At 37.9% G+C, this 17,619-nt stretch overlaps 1 protein-coding gene across 1 annotated transcript in view; it reads right to left on the bottom strand.

The window, feature by feature from the left end:
• The window catches only part of CCDC126 (coiled-coil domain containing 126), a 47,173-nt gene that overhangs the window by 15,281 nt on the left and 14,273 nt on the right, over window positions 1–17,619 (bottom strand). Inside the window, exon 2 of the mRNA XM_041728242.1 lies at window positions 14,764–15,145. Within this exon, the coding sequence (XP_041584176.1) occupies window positions 14,764–15,001 (238 nt within the window). The 5' untranslated portion in view covers window positions 15,002–15,145. The remainder of the gene's footprint in view (window positions 1–14,763; window positions 15,146–17,619) is intronic.

Raw genomic sequence — 17,619 nt, 5'->3', positions numbered from 1 at the left:
TCCAGATAAAGATAAATTCAAAAGATATTGACCTCTGCTGACTCTGGATGAAAAGAGGACTTCACCCACCTTCATTTTGACCTCAGTCTGTACTTTCTAATTGATTAAGGTCTTCTTTCCAGCTTATCTCTTAATTCAAGATCTTGTGGACAAAGCATCCCAAGATTGGAACCCAAACTACCCCCACCAAACTACCAACCTTTGTCCCACATTTTCTTTATATAAACATAGACGCATTTTCAGCACTTTGGAGACAGTCTTTGGAACACACTAGTCCACTGTCTCCCAGGAGTGGCCTCACTGAAATCAATTCTTTTCTTGTTTCACCACTGCCCATGTCTCTGCCTCTGGATTTTGTCAAGGCAAGGGCAGAACCTGTTCCATTTCAGTGCCCCCAGAGCCAGATGCTCTTACATCCCTGCATCCCAGGTATGTGGATACTCCACCAAAATAGTAAGGGCACTTTTTGCTCTTTTTCTTTATTTTTTTAAGCATACATCCATGAGGCCAAAGATAACAGAAGAGGAGACAATAGTATCACAACTCCAGAAGTTGGAAAGCAGGATGAGTGTTCACTGACTTAGCAAACCTGAAAAAGTTGGATCTTAGAAGAAAAACCAAGAAGCAATTCAATTATCTCACATAACTGTGGAGTTCTTAAAAGGCCCAGGAACTCTTATAGAGGGTACCAATGAAAATAGGGGTTGGAGCACCTCAGTGGCTCAGTCAGTTAAGGATCCAACTCTTTTTTTTTTTTTTTCAAAGATTTTATTTATTTATTCATGAGAGACACAGAGAGAAAGGCAAAGACACAGGCAGAGGGAGAAGCAGGCTCCCCACTCAATCCCAGGACCCCAGGTTCACGATCTCAGCCAAAGGCAGAAGCTCAACCACTGAGCCACCCAGGTGCCCAAGGATCCAACTCTTGATCTCACCTCAGGTCTCAATCTCAGGGCCAAGAGTTCAAGACCCTCAATGCGCTCCATGTTGGGCGCAGAGCCTACTTTAAAAAAAAAAAAAAAAGAAAAGGAAACAGGTAAAGATGGGACTAAAACAGGAGAACTGAGTGAAAATTTACATATAATGATATGTGATTCCTAAATTATCTAGAAGACTCCCTAACTGGGCAATAGCCCCTTGCTCACTGCAGAAAATCTAAGATACATTTTCTTTTCTTTTCTTTTCAAGATTTTATTTATTCATGAGAGACACACAGAGAGAGAGGCAGAGACACAGGCAGAGGTTCCATGCAGGGAGCCCAATGTGGGAGTCAATCCTGGGTCTCCAGGATCACGCCCTGGGCTGAAAGCAGGCGCTAAACCACTGAACCACCCAAGGATCCCTAAAGTACATTTTCTGAAGCCAGTAAAACAATTGAGGGCCTGGGGACCACACTGAAGACTCAAGGAGTAAGTTAACATTTACATTTCACTCACTCAGTGAGGCTGAGACTACCTGTTGCTGCCCAGCCTTTCCTCTCATTCAGATCCTAGAACACCTGGGAGGCCTACACTCTCCAGCAAGAGACTGGAAGTCCTTCTCTAGGGAATCTGACCAGCTCAAGAGGAAAGACCTAAATACACTGATATTTGGGATACCACAAACAGCCACTGAGATTATATAATAGAGTTCCGCTGGCCTTTGTCCCTAGTTCCTGGAAGCTAGCCTCCAACTGTTTTAAATTTCTTGAGTGATAAGAGAGTCTGTTATTCACAGTTAAACCCTGGGACCCCACCTGATAGTTTACATTAACAAGGTGACTCAAACTGGGCCCCTAGATAGTTTATGCTAATGAGATTATTCAGGATGGGGGCTGGCATGCGAGAAAGATCAAACTCTGTGATTAGGGAGTCCAGACTTTTCAGTAATGTCAAATGAGAGAAGGGATGGAAATCAAATTCGACCATCTGACCAATAATCCAAGCAATCACACCTACACAATAAAACCCCAATAAAAATTCTGTATACAAAGTTCAGGTGAGCTTCCCTAATTTACAGTACTCTTAATATGGTCACACACTGGGGTAATGCAAACTAATTCAAGAAAGAGAAAACAACAGAAAATTTGCATTTGAAACCTTCCAAGACCTTGCTCTATGTGTATCCCTTTGGCTAGTTCTAGTTTTCTTTTTGCTATAATAAAACAATAATAGTAAGTATAGTGCTTTCAGGGAGTTCTTTAAGGTGATCTAATTCATTATCAAACCTAAGGGGGTAGTGGGAACACTCAAATTTCTAGCCAACTGATCAGAATTGAGAGTGGCCTATAAACACCCAAATTTATGGCTAACATGTGAAGTGAGGATTGTGGAGGATTATGCTCTTAGCCTGTGAAACTTGACCTAACTCCAGGTAGTTGGTATCAGAAGTCATTACAAATATTACAGATACTACCAAGAAAATGTCCCAACCAGATCATATTATACTGAATGCCACACAACAACTCAACACGTCCTATTAAACTTTTAGTATCTCACTCTTTAAAGAAGCCTCAGGGGAAAAAAAAAAAAAAAAAGAAGCCTCAGGGGAGCCCAGCTGGCTCAGTTGATAGAATGTGGGACTCTTGATCTCAGAGTTGTGAGTTTGAAACCTAAATTAGGTGTAGAGATTACTTAAAAAACATAAAATCTCGGAGCATGTGGATGGCTCAGTCAGGCATCTGACTTTTTATTTCAGCTCAGGGCATTATCTCAGGGTTGTGAGATCAAGTCCCATGACAGGCTCTGTGTTCATTCAGCATGGAGTCTGCTTGTCCCTCTCCCTTCCCCTGTCCACTTCTCCTCAATCTCTACAAGGGTGCAAGCCCTGCTCTCGCTCTCTCTTTATAAAGTAAATAAATAAAATCTTTAAAATAAATAAATCAAAGTTGCAAAAGGTTAAGGATCATCAGATATATTTCGATGAAACAAAGAGGGATGCCTGGGTGGATCAGCAGTTGAGCATCTGCCTTCAGCTCAGGTTGTGATCATGGTCCAGGAATCAAGTCCCCACATTAGGCTCCTGCTCTCTCTCTGCCTATTTCTCTGCCTCTGTGTGTCTCTCATGTATAAATAAATAAAATCTTAAAAAACAAAAAACAAACATTTCAAAAAGCCTACCATTGGGGTGGCTTAGTGGCTTAGTCAGTTAAGTATCTGCCTTTGGCTAGGTCATGATCCTGGGGTCCTGGGATCAGGCCCCATGTCAGGCTCCCTGCTCAGTGGGGAGCCTGCTTCTCCCACTCACTCTGCTGCTCCCCCTGTTGTGCTCTCTGTCAAATAAATAAATAAAGCCTTAAAAAAAAAAACCTATCACTGATAATCTTTGAGAAATAAAAAAGCTCTTAGAAATTAAAAATATAAAAAAAAGAAATTAAAAATATGAGAGAAAATGAAAAGCTCCATAGAGTTGAAAATGGTAAATATCTCAAAAAATAAAGCAAAAAGATAGTGAGATAAAAATTGGAGAGTCAATAAAGGAAAATTCAAGGATCAGTTCAGAAGGCCCAAATGCTGAAAAACAGAATTTCAGAAAGAAAGGATGAAAACAATAGGGCAGAAGAAATCAAATAAATAATTTAAGAAAAATATCCCCAAATTGAAGGATGTAAGTTTCAGGATTTAAATTTAAAGTGCCCACTGAGGCTTCCCTCTCCTCATCTCCAAAATCATGGCAGGTGGGACAGGGACATTCCAAAGATTTTCATCTTCACTAGTGCCCAGAGTTACTTTGGACCCTGGAACCGGCCACTGATATACAGCTATACTGAAATCACAATTTTTTGAATGACAGGAACCAAATGCCCCTTAGGGTGCAGTAATCCAACACTGGAATCTTCTTTTCCAACATGATTAATTTTGATGACACAAAAGATAAAGTGCTGGTGTTTCTCAAACTGCAACCTGAAATAATTGCCAATCAGAATCTACATAACAACATTCTTTATCTATGTTAGAATCACCTATAAATTCCTTTCCCAAGCAAGCAGCAAGACAAGTATTTGCACCAATGTTGTTAGAGGATCAGGAATGGAGCAGAAATTTTAGTCCCCATATCAGAATCTTTTGAGTAATCTAGAAAGCTGGGTTGGGTATAGTTCTATGAAAATCAGACACTAACTTGTCAAAATTGAATCATAAGAATATAACAGTCAGTATTCTTTTTTTTAAAGATTTTTATTTATTTATTCATAGAGACACAGAGAGAGAGAGAGAGAGAGGCAGAGACACAGGCAGAGAGAGAAGCAGGCTTCATGTAGAGAGCCTGATGTGGGACTCGATCCAGGGTCTCCAGGATCACACCCTGGGCTGCAGGCGGCGCTAAACCGCTGCGCCACTGGGGCTGCCCCATAGTCAGTATTCTTACACAAATTAATGAGTTCCAGTTTTGGATAAAACAAGCACATCATGGAAATAAATAGATTAGTGAAAAAAGAACCAATTATTTTAAAGAATTATTTGAAACAGCTCCAAGAGTTGTAATTGATAAGTAGCTATATATCAGTCTTTTGATAAAGGTACTTTAGGATTCAATTTTCACAGATTTAGTTCCATTTTAAAATCATGACTTGGAAAAAAAAAAAAATCATGATTTGACAAGCAGAGTCCCAGATAGTGAAAGAGCAGGAGACCGTATTTTGTCTGGTCCCAGGAATTCAGCTAGATAGCCATCAAATTATTCTGAACACCTGCAAACTCAACAGGAGATCTAAGAAAAAAATAGCTGCAATTCTACAAACAGGAAAGCATCCACTGTCTGCAAAGTCTCTTCTCATTTGTTTAGTGTATATTTCTCTGGGGTCGCTGTTGCCATTTTAGTATTTTGTTCTCTTGTTCATCTATTCTTCTCTAGACAGAATGACAAGACAGAAACACTCCCCTCAAAAAACAGAATAAGAGGCAGTACTGACTGAAGGAACTAATCAGTATGGACATAAGATATCGGAAGTAGAGTTCAGAATAACAATTATAACAATTATTTCTTCAAGCTGGGCTTGAAAAAAGCATAGAAGACACTAGAGAATTCGTTTCTGGAGAAATAAAAGAACTAAAATCTAATCAAAGTGAAATCAAAAAGGCTATTAATGAGATGCAATAAAAATGGAGGCTCCACCTAGGATAAATGAGGCAGGAGAGAGAATTAGTGATATAGACAAAATGATGGAGAATAAAGAAGCTGAGAAAAAGAGAGATAAACAACTACTGGATCATGAGGGGAGAATTTTAGAGATAAGTGACACCATAAAGGAAAACAATATTAGAATAATTGGGACCCCAGAAGAAGAGGAAAGGAAGGAGGGGAGAAGGTATACTAGCCCAATTTATAGCTGATAACTTCCCTAATCTGATGAAGGAAACAGGCATTTAAGTCCAGGAGACACAGAGAAATCCATAAATTCAAAATCCATAAAAATAAGTTAACGCGGGACACCTGGGTGACTCGGCAGTTGGGCACCTGCCTTTGGCCCAGGTCGTGATCCTGGGATCCAGGATTGAGTCCAGCATCAGGCTCCCTTGTGAGGAGCCTGCTTCTCCCTCTGCCCATGTCTCTGCCTCTCTCTCTCTGTATCTCTCATGAATAAATAAATAAATCTTAAAAAAAAAAAAATAGGTCAATGCTTCAATATATGATAGTGAAACCTGCAAATCTCAGAGACAAAGAGAAAATCCTAAAAGCAGCTCTGGACAAAAGGTCCATAATCTACAAGGGTAGAAACATTAGACTGGCAAGAGACCTATCCACAGAGACCTGGCAGGCCAGAAAGGACTGGCATGATAGATTCAGGGTGCTAAATGAGAAAAACATGCAGCTAATATACTTTATCCAGCAATGCTATTATTCAAAATAGAAGGAGAAATAAAAAGCTTCCAGGACAAACAGGATCTAAAAGAATTTTGTGATCACTAAACCAGCCCTACAAGAAATATTAAAGGGGGTCCTCTAAGCAAACAGAGAGCCCAAAAGTAACATAGACCAGAAAGGAACAGACACAATATACAAAAACAATGACTTTACAGGTAATACAATGGCACTAAATTCATATCTTTCAGTAGTTACTCTGAATGTAAATGGGCAAAGACACAGGGTGTAAGATTAGATAAAAAAAAGCAAGACCCAGGGGCATCTGGATGGCTCAGTCAGTTAAGTGTCTACCTTCAGCTATGTCATGATCCCAGGATCTTGGAATCAAACCCCGCATCAGGCTCCCTTCTCCCTCTGCCCCTCTTCCTGGCTCATGCTTTCTCTCTCTCTCTCAAATATATAAATAAAATATTTTTTAAAAAGTCAAGACCCATCAATATGCTGACTGCAAGATACTCATTTTAGACCCAAAGACACCTCCAGAGTGAAAGTGAGGGGGTGGAAAACCACACATTATGCTAATGGACATCAAAAGAAAGCTGAGGTAGCAATCCTTATATCAGACAAATTACATTTTATTTTTAAAGATTTTCATTTATTTATTCGTGAGAGACACAGAGAGAAAGAGAGGCAGGGAAACAGGCAGAGGGAGAAGCAGGCTCCACGCAGGGAGCCCAACACAGGACTTGATCCCGGGTCTCCAGGATCACACCCTGGGCCGAAGGCGGTGCTAAACCACCGAGCCACCGGGGATGCCTGACAAATTAGATTTTAAACCAAAGACTGTAATAAAAGATGATGAAGGACACTATATCATAATTTATGGGCCTATCCAATAAGAAGATCTAACAATTATAAATATTTATGCCCCTAACACGGGAGCACCAATTATATAACCCAATTAATAACAAAATTAAAGAAACACATTAATAATAATACAGTGATAGCAGGGGACTTTAACACCCCCCTCACTCCAATGGACAGATCATCTACACATAAGATCAACAAGGACATTGAATGACACCCTGAACCAGATGGACTTCATATATATTCAGAGCATTCTATCCTTTTTTTTTTTTTTTAAGATTTTATTTATTTATTCAGGAGACACACACACAGAGAGAGAGAGAGAGAGAGAAAGACAGGCAGAGGGAGAAGCAGGCTCCATGCAGGGAGCCCGATGCTGGACCGGATCCTGGGTCCCCAGAATCATGCTCTGGGTCAAAGGCAGTACGTTTATGCTGAGCCACTCGGGGTGCCCCCAGGGCATTCCATTCTAATGCAACAGAATACACATTCTTCTCAAGGGCACATGGTACATTCTCCAGAATAGATCACATACTGGGTCACAAATCAAGTCTCAACCAGTACCAAAAGATTAGGATCATTCCCTGCATATTTTCAGACCAAAATGCTTTGAAACTGGAACTCAATCACAAAACATGGAGGTTAAAGAGCATCCTACCAAAGAATGAATAGGTCAATCAGGAAATTAAAGAATTTACAAAGTTCATGGAAATAAATGAAAATGAAAACACAACTGTTCAAAACCTTTGGGATACAGCAATGGTGGTTCTGAGAGAAGTATATAGCAATATAAGCCTTTCTCAAAAACCAAGAAACGTCTCAAATGCAGAACCTAACCTTACACCTAAAGGAGCTGGAGAAATAACAGCAAATAAAGCCTAAACCCAGCAGGAGAAGAGAATTAATAAGGATTAGAGAAGAAATCAATGAAATAGAAACCAAAAGAATAGTACAACTGATCAATGAAACTAGGAGCTGGTTCTTTGAAAGAATTAATAAGATAGAAAAACCCCTTGCCAGACTTATAAAAGTAAAAGAGAAAGGACCCAAATAAATAAAATCATGAATGAAAGAAGAGAGATCACAATCAACATCAAAGAAATACAAACAATTATAAGAACATATTATGAGAAACCACATGCCAACAAATTAGGCAATCTGGAAGAAATCGATGCATTTCTAGAGACTATATACAAACTACCAAAGCTGAAACAGGAAGAAATAGAAAACCTGAACAGAGCCATAACCAGCAAGGAAACTGAAGCAGTAATCAAAAATTTCCCAACAAGAGTCTAGGGCCAGATGGCTTCCCAGGGGAATTCTACCAAACACTGAAGAAGAATTAATACCTATTCTTCTGAAGCTGTTTCAAAAAATAGAAAACGAAGGAAAACTTCCAAATTCATGAGGCCAGCATTACCTTGATCCCAAAACCAGACAAAGACACCACCAAAAAGAATTACAGATCAATATCCCTGATGAACATGGATATAAAAGTATCACCAAGATACCAGCCAATAGGATCCAACAGCACATTAAAAGGATCATTCACCAAGACCAAGTGGGATTTATTCCTGGGCTGCAAGAGTGGCTCAACATCTGCAAATCAATGTGATACACTACATTAATAAAAGAAAGGACAAGAACCATATGATCCTCTCAACAGATGCAGAAAAAGCATTTGACAAAGTACAAACCTTTCTTGATTAAAACTCTCACAGTGTAAGGATAGAGGAAACATACTTCAATATCATAAAAGCTATATACGAAAAGAGAATATCATTCTCATTGGGGAAAGACTGAGAGCTTTTCCCCTAAGGTCAGGAACATGACAGGGCTGTCCACTCTCACCACTGCTGTTCAACATAGTACTAGAAATCCTAGCCTCAACATTCAGACAACAAATAGAAATAAATCAGCAAAGAAGTCAGACTCTCTTTGCAGATGACATCATACTGTATGTGGAAAACCCAAAAGACTCCACCCGAAAATTGTTAGAACTTATACAGGAATTCAGCAGTGGCAGGATATAAAATCAATGCACAGAAATCAGTTGCATTTTATATACTAACAATGAGACAAAAGAGAAATTAAGGAGTAGATCCCATTTATAATTGTACCCAAAACCGTAAGATACCTAGGAATAAACCTAACCAAAGAGGCAAAGGATCTGTATCCAGAAAACTATAGATCACTCATCAAAGAAACGGAGGAAGACACAAAGAGATGGAAAAACATTTCATGCTCATGGATTAGAAGAACAAATATTGTTACAACGTCTATGTTACCTAGAGCAATCTACACATTCAATGCAATTCCTATCAAAATACCTTCAACTTTTTTCACAGAGCTGTAACAAACAATCCTGAAATCTGTGTGGAACCAGAAAAGACCCCAAATAGACAAAGGAATGTTAAAAAAGAAAAACCAGGGATCCCTGGGTGGCGCAGCGGTTTGGCGCCTGCCTTTGGCCCAGGGCGCGATCCTGGAGACCCGGGATCGAATCCCACGTCGGGCTCCCGGTGCATGGAGCCTGCTTCTCCTTCTGCCTATGTCTCTGCCTCTCTCTCTCTCTCTCTCTGCGTGACTATCATAAATAAATAAAAATTAAAAAAAAAAAAAAAAGAAAAAAGAAAAACCAAAGCCAGTGGCATAATTCCAGACTTCAAGCTCTATTACAAAGCTGTAATCATCTAGACAGTATGGAACTGGCACAAAAACAGAAACAAAGATCAACAGAACAGAATAGAGAACCCAGAAATGGACCCTCAACTCTATAGTCAACTTATCTTCGACAAAGTAGGAAAGAATAGCCAAAGAAAAAAAGACAGTCTCTTCAACAAATGGTGTTGGGAAAATTGGACAGCCACAGGCAGAAAAATGAAACTGGACCTCACACCATACACAAAAAATAGACTCAAAATGGATAAAAGACCTAAATGTGAGACAGGAAACCATCAAAATCCTACAGAACACAGGCAGCAACCTCTGTGACCTCTGCCACAACAACTGCTTGCTAGACACATCTCTAAAGGCAAAAATTACTACTGGGGGTTCATCAAGATAAAAAAAAAGTTTTTGCACAGCAAAGGAAACAGTTTACAAAATCAAAAGACAACAGACAGAATGGGAGGAAGTATTCGCAAATGTCTTAAAGGGCTAGTATCCAAAATCTATAAAGAACTTACAAATTCAACACCCAAAGAACAAATAATCCAGTCAAGAAGAAATGGGCAGAATATATGGATAGACATTTCTACAAAAAAGACATATAAATGGCCAACAGACACATTAAAAAAATGTTAACTCAAAATCACTTGGCAACAGGGAGATACAAATCAAAATCACAATGAGATACCACCTCACATGGGTCCAAATAGCTACAATTAACAAGTTGGGAAACAACAGATGTTGACAAGGATGTGGAGAAAGGGAAATCCTCTTATACTGCTGGCGGGAAAGCAAGCTGGTGCAGCCAATCTGGAAAACTGTGTGGAGGTTCCTCAAAAAGCTGAAAATAGAGCTACCCTATGACCCAGCAATTGCACTACTGGGTATTTACCCCCAAAGATACAAATGTAATGATTGGAAGGGGCAGCAATGTCCACAACAGCCAAACTATGGAAAGAGCCTAGATGTCTACTGACAGATGAATGGATAAAGAAGATGCAGTATACACGCACACACACACACTGGAATATTACTCAGCCATCAGAAAATGAAATCTTGTCATTTGTAATGACACAGATGGAACTAAAGGGTACAACATTAAGTAAAATAAGTCAGTCAAAGAAAGACAATTATATGATCTCACTCATATGTGGAGTTTAAGAAACAAAACGAGGATCATAGGGGAAGGGAGGGAAAAATAAAACAAGACAAAATCAGAGAAGGAGACAAACCATAAGAGACTCTTAACTATAGGAAACAAACTGAGGATTGCTGGAGGGGAGGGAGTGGGGGGATAGGGTAACTGGGTGATGGACGTTAAGGATGCCATGGGATATAATGAGCACTAGGTTTGTTTTGTTTTAAGATTTTATTTATTTATTCTTGAGAGACACAGATGCAGGAACATAGGCAGAGGGAGAAGCAGACTCCCTGTAGAGAGCCCAATGTGGGACTCGATCCCAGGACCCTAGGATCATGCCCTGAGCCCAAGGCAGATGCTCAACCACTGAGCCACCCAGGTGCCCCAAGCACTGGGTATTATATAAGACTGATGAATCCCTGAATTACTTCTGAACCTAATAATACACTAAATTAATTGAGTTTAAATTTTAAAAAAATTTTTTTAAATAAATTAAAAAAAACAAACAAATCAAATCAAATCATGACTTGATGGTTACAAACAAAATATATCCTTCACAAGTAGCAAGGTTTACTTAAGATGTATATTTAACATGGATACATCTTAGAAATACAAACTTTTAAGAAAGTTAAACTTTCATCTCTAGTAAATACTTTTCTCAAAACATAATTACTTTTGCAGGTGGACAGGGAAAAACAAAAACCTAATACACTAACAGTTTATCTACGTAGAGGTAATGCATTCTTTTGAAAGAATGTTCATATTATTCAAATTAGCATATTAAAGTAATCTGAAATAGAAAAAGTCTTAGTTCTATACTTGATTATTCTTTGACATCTACAGAGAGGTTAAGTAAGTGACCAATTTTTAGTACAGTTACAAAAAATTCTATTCTAGAGGAATCTGGGTGGCTCAGTCAGCTAAGTGTCCAACTCTTGATTTTGGTTCAGGTCATGATCTCAAGGTTATGAGATCAAGCCCCATATTAGGCTCCCAGCTCAGTTAGGAAGTCTGCTTGAGATTCTTTAAATAAATAAAAATGAAAAAGAAAAAAAAAGTCTATTCTTTTCAAAATATATAGTAATTTTCTATTTGTTCCCAATATTATTTCAGTATTAAACTTATTTGTAACAATGATGAAATGTAAAATAAACCTTGTACTATGATTACATCACTGGTAACATCATGCAACACACTAAATGAGTGAATAGATATGAGAACCATAATTGATAATATTTATATGGCATTAAGGCCACCTCCATTAGATAAATATTAGGCCAAGGGTAAAAATAAAATAGACTTTCTGCAATTCTTATTTTTTCTTCTACTAATTTTCATGAAATTTATATTTGCAAGGTATTTGCATGAAGGTGTAATATATCATCTGGTAGAAAAAGGAAAAAAGTGATATAGCAAGTATTATTAGAGTTATAGCAGTTGAAAAGTCTGAAAAACATTCTGGCTATATTGCTAAGGTATAATTATGTTTAAAAATTGATATATTTTGGTTTTAGGAATTTCATAACAGGAACAGTATATCCTTATTGGAAGCAGCTGACTTGGTGGAGACCACTCGGGATGTTGTAGATGATGTATGGAGACAAACATAGCATGATCATTATCCCAAGTCATGAATGTTACATCTCTTAGATATCATAAGTACTGGTAAAAAACAAACAAAACAAAACATTGAGATTTGGGGGAAAATAAATAAAGTGCCCACTGAGGTCCCGGCACATGTATGAAAGAAATCCATACGAGGGACATCATCTGAAAAAATTTCAGAACAGTAGTATGGGATAAAGATCGCACAAACTTCCAAAAAGTAAGTCATATAAAGGATGAAGAATCAGAACAGCATTAGATTCTCAAAAAGAGCACCAGAATCTAAGGAGGAAAAAAAAAGAAAAAAGCCTTTAAAAATCCAAGGGGAAACTATCTCCAAACTAGGATTCTATACTCGGTCAAATTTTCAATTAAGCATGAAGACAGAAGGATAAAAAGATCTTTTTAGATATACAAGGAATCAAAACTTTGACTTCCTTTATACCTTTCTGAGGAAACTACAAGGATCTGTACCTCTAAAATGTGGGCGTCACTGATAAAGAAGAAGCCACGGGATTCTAGGGAATAGGAGATCCAAAAACAAGAAAGGTAAAGGGAGGTCCAAGATGATTGTGGAGTAAGATCCCGGAATAATTCATCTCCACAAGCCTAGAGAAGAAATAGTCCAAACAAGAACAGAACAGAAGGCTCTAGGAAAGATTTCAAGATAAAGAATGTGATGAAATAGCTAATGTGTCTGAATATACTGGGAGAAGACTGAACTGTGGGAAGTTAGGGTAGAAAACTAGGCAAAGAAACAAAAATCAGTACTTACTAATTCTAGAGGGGAAAATAAAGTTATACATGAAAGGAAAAGTAATAATGTATTACATGGCTCAGTAATGAACATAATTAATACTAACAATGCAAATACTGAATATTGTTCTAACAAAATTATTAATGGGAAGATGGCAGGACTAGAAGGACATGTGTGTGTGAAAGCAGCCTCAGGTGGGTGGGATACAAAAAAAAAAAAAGCTGGGCAGCCCCAGTGGCGCAGCAGTTTAGCGCCGCCTGCAGCCCAGGGCGTGATCCTGGAGACCCTGGACCGAGTCCCACGTCAGGCTCTCTGTATGATGCCTGCTTCTCCCTCTGCCTGTGTCTCTGCCTCTCTCTCTCTCTCTGTCTCTATGAATAAATAAACAAAATCTTTTAAAAAAAAAAAAAAAAAGCTGAACCCTCACCCTGCACAGTGGGGAAATAATTGAAAAATCAAGAAGCAGCTCATATAGCATGTTATTTAGAGATATAAATAAATCAGATTAGGGATCCCTGGGTGGCGCAGCGGTTTGGCGCCTGCCTTTGGCCCAGGGCGCGATCCTGGAGACCCAGGATCGAATCCCACATCGGGCTCCCGGTGCATGGAGCCTGCTTCTCCCTCCGCCTGTGTCTCTGCCTCTCTCTCTCTCTGTGACTATCATAAATAAATAAAAATTAAAAAAATAAATAAATAAATAAATAAATAAATAAATAAATAAATAAATAAATCAGATTAAATAATTTTAAATGGCTGGCTCTAAGGAATGGGAAATTTAAGGACTGTTGGGGATGGGAAGAACTACCCTTTTAAATTACCAGACTCAACACATTTTGAGTCTTTAAATACATACATGTATAACAAAAAAAAAAAAAAACACTGAAATAGAGAAAATGCCCACACACTCATATACAAAGTGTTCTCTTGTCTCTCTCTCTTTTTTTTTAAGTCTTGAAGGCAAGAAAGAACTTCATAACATGCATAGAGACCTTAAAACACAGCAGGAAGGGGCTCCTGGGTGGCTCAGTCAGTTAAGCATCTGCCTTTGGCTCAGGGTCCTGGGATCAGGCCCTGTGTGGGGCTCCCTGCTCAGCAGGGAGTCTGTTTCTCCCTCTCCCTTTACCCCTTACCCTCACTCATGCACGCATTCTCTCTCTCTCAAATAAATAAATAAAATCTTTAAAAAAAAAAACCAAAATACAAAAAATACACAGCAGGAAAAAACACAGCAGGAACTCATGATGTGAAGGGGAGAATGGCAATTAAACAATGTTTAAGAAACAAATCAACTAAATGTTGATACAGGTAAATGTTGCTTCTTAGGAACTGGTAAATGTTATATAATTGCTGGTCTATATTGGCACAATTGGAAAAACGTAAATAACAGCTAGGTTTTTTAAAGATTTTATTTATTTATTTGACAGAGAGAGAGCATAAGTAGGGAGAGTGGCAGGAAGAGGGAGAGTTGGAGAAGCAAGCTCCCTGCTGAGCAAGGAGCTTGATTTGGGGTTGATCCCAGGACCCTAGGATCATGACCTGAGCCAAAGGCAAGCACTTAACCAACTGAGCCACCCAGGCACCCCTGAACTAGCTATTATTATAATGCCTTTACAATTGGTACTAAAAGGTCATTTTTTGAGAGATACATATGGAAATATCTAGCAGTGAAATGTCACAATTTCTACTATTTAACTGGTCTTTAAAAATTAGACAAAACAAATTTTGTAACATGTTAATAATTGTTAAATCTAGGCAACAGATATATGGGTATTTATCATAGTTTCTATTTTTCCATACATTTTAAACTTTTCATAATAAAAAGTCAAGAAAAATTTCCTTTGGAAAGACCTATGAAGTAACAAACTAGATTTCCTTCCATAACTATCTTTAAATGGGGTAGGTTGATGAGGAGAAAATCAGGAAGATTCTATGGTTATCTTACCATATCCTGCCATAGAAGCACCATTCTCAGCATCCACTGTGTTCTTATTTTCCTCTGCTAGAGCTTTAACATATCTTTTGCTCAAGTCTAGTATTTGTTCACGTAACTTGACACTGCTTTGATGTCTTGGTTGTTGAAAAGTATAGTGCAGTAACATCAATCCCCAAATGAGTCCGAATACAAGCAACAGTAAACTCAATTTCTGGGACATGGTTTTTCTTGAGATTGTAAAAATCATTTCTGATGAAGCAAACACACTCAACTGAAGAACGATGACTAGATGTATGCCGTCAATCAAGACTTTTGAAAGAAAAAAGAATCTCCTTCTCTAATATTGTATATTCTTCATCTTCAGCAAGTTTGCTCCAACTCTCAATTAACTCTGTAAAATTGAGGAGAGAAAAGGTAATTAGTCCTAACCTATACTAGTAACAGGACAATGACAAACTTAAGAAGATATTCTATAAATCATTGTGATTTGAAACTGTATTATCTTCTTTGACAACTTGCTCTCCAGCACTATGCAAACTTCTAGGTCTTTTATTAGTTTCATTTACATTGCTCTTCAACAATTTAAACTAGACATAAACGCCAATTAATTGAAGTGTGACTGTGGTCACAAAACTCTTTGAATGACTTGTCATTTGTAACTAAAACTATGGACATGTAATAAGATTTATAGGAGTCTACTCAAATACAGGTTTCCAACCTAAATGTCTAAGACCTATTCCTCTTCCTCCTCTTCCTTAAAAAAAAAAAGGAGATACCAAAGTGAAAGTTAGAATATGAGGAAAGGTGAGTCTGGGAAATCAAAATGCCTGTCTGACTAAAAAAAAAAAAAATCCCACAATATAATTAAGTGTGACAATATTTGGAAATGTCACTAGATAATATTACTAATGGCAACAAGATCATCTTGAGCATCCAACCTAAAATGAGAAGTTACAGTCTCTAAGTTTATACTTCTAAATTTATGCCAGACATAATGAGAAATGCTAAAACAGTTCAAAAAATTTCCCTGTATTTCCAAATCTGCAATTCTAAATTTTAAATGATACCAGAATGTACTTTTATAATTTAAGGAAAAATTGAAAGATTATACTTTAAAAAAAAAAAAAAGATAAAGGTGATGACAATCATGAAATCTAGAAAGACCTAGTCAGTAATGTATATGGATCACTAAAGTGTCCAGCAAAGAAAACTCTTCAATTATACCCAATGGAGTTAAATTCTTTACGTAGAAATACATCCGGAGGGGATCCCTGGGTGGCGCAGTGGTTTGGCGCCTGACTTTGGCCCAGGGCGCTTTCCTGGAGACCCGGGATCGAATCCCACATCGGGCTCCCGGTGCATGGAGCCTGCTTCTCCCTCTGCCTGTGTGTGCCTCTCTCTCTCTCTGTGGCTATCATAAATAAAGAAAGAAATAAAATATTAAAAAAAAAAAAAAGAAAGAAATACATCCGGAGTCAAAAATTGCATTTCATAGCTTAATGAAAATAATCCTTAAATTTTTTTTTAACTTCCTGCAGTATGAGCAAATTAAAGATACACTGATTTTAATCTGCTTAATAGGGTATAATCATATAGCCAAACTAGTAAAATCTAGTTTGAGGATAAGACCAGAAATGAATAAAGGCTAACTCTGCAGAGCATTTAATCACTTTTAACAGATGTTTACTGAGCTGACATATAACCTAAGCAAGAGAGAAACTAGGGTTCCACGGTCTAAAATTCTGCTTTAGGGATCCCTGGGTGGCTCAGTGGGTCAGGGCCTGCCTTTGACCCAGGGCATGATCCTGGAGTCCCGGGATCGAGTCCCACGTCGGGCTCCCTGCATGGAGCCTGCTTCTCCCTCTGCCCCTCTCTCTCTCTCTCTCTGTGTGTCTATCATGAATACATAAATAAAATCTTTAAAAAATAAAATAAAATAAAATTCTGCTTTATAGCACAGGTGCTTTTAAATCTTTTTTTAAACAAAAAATAAAGAGTATCTTTTAATATCTTACATAAAAAATCAAAATACAAAATTTTGTAATGAAACTTCTCTAGATGTGTTGAGATATGTGTAAGCAGGGGATCTTCTACCCTGGCAATTCACTTGTCCAGTTCAGAAAAGTCCCTCTCTTTCTTCCACCTACCCTGCCACCCAGTCCCTGATATACTGGTAATAAATTCTGGGTCTCGGAGGTTTGAAGAACACCCATCTACTCTTGTTGAAGTGTGCCCATCCTCACTACACTAACGGAATATATTAATTACTATAATAAAGTAATAACTATATTAAAAATTAAGAATTAACTCTTTTCAATTTTTCTTCTACTTCTACTTATTTCTTTAGTTACCATACAATGAATGATGTTATTGAAATACTACTATTAATATCAATACTGGATTACTGAACTTTACTTAACAAAGTCAAGTAAACGTAACCTAGTATTTTTTCTACAGATATTTTGAGTTCAGAAAATGGAAGTCTGGAAGCCCAAGAAAATTTTAAAAGAATTATTTTGTATAAGTATATTAAATATATTTTTCCTTTAGAAATACTTTACTGGCTCCTATGTCTTTTCAAGTCTGACCTGTGTGCTACATGATCTGACCTAGCACCCAGTAGAGGGACCAACAGGGTATCTGCCCTGAAGCTGTCACAACAGAGTTCTATAGCTGGCATGACAACAAAACCAGAATAGTGACATTAAGAACACAGACTTCTAGGTATTTTGGCAAATAAAGGTTAAAATCATGGCCTGGAAAGTTTTAGGTCACTATACATATTCAAGGCCAAAACCAGAGGCAAAGAGAGTACTTTAGTTAAATAACAGCCTTACTACAATCACTTACTTTGCACCAGATTCT

This window comes from Vulpes lagopus, chromosome 13, assembly GCF_018345385.1.
Source record: "Vulpes lagopus strain Blue_001 chromosome 13, ASM1834538v1, whole genome shotgun sequence".
Lineage (NCBI taxonomy): Eukaryota > Metazoa > Chordata > Mammalia > Carnivora > Canidae > Vulpes > Vulpes lagopus.
Note: the sequence above shows the minus strand (reverse complement) of the source record. Positions and strands in the feature narration are given on the sequence as shown.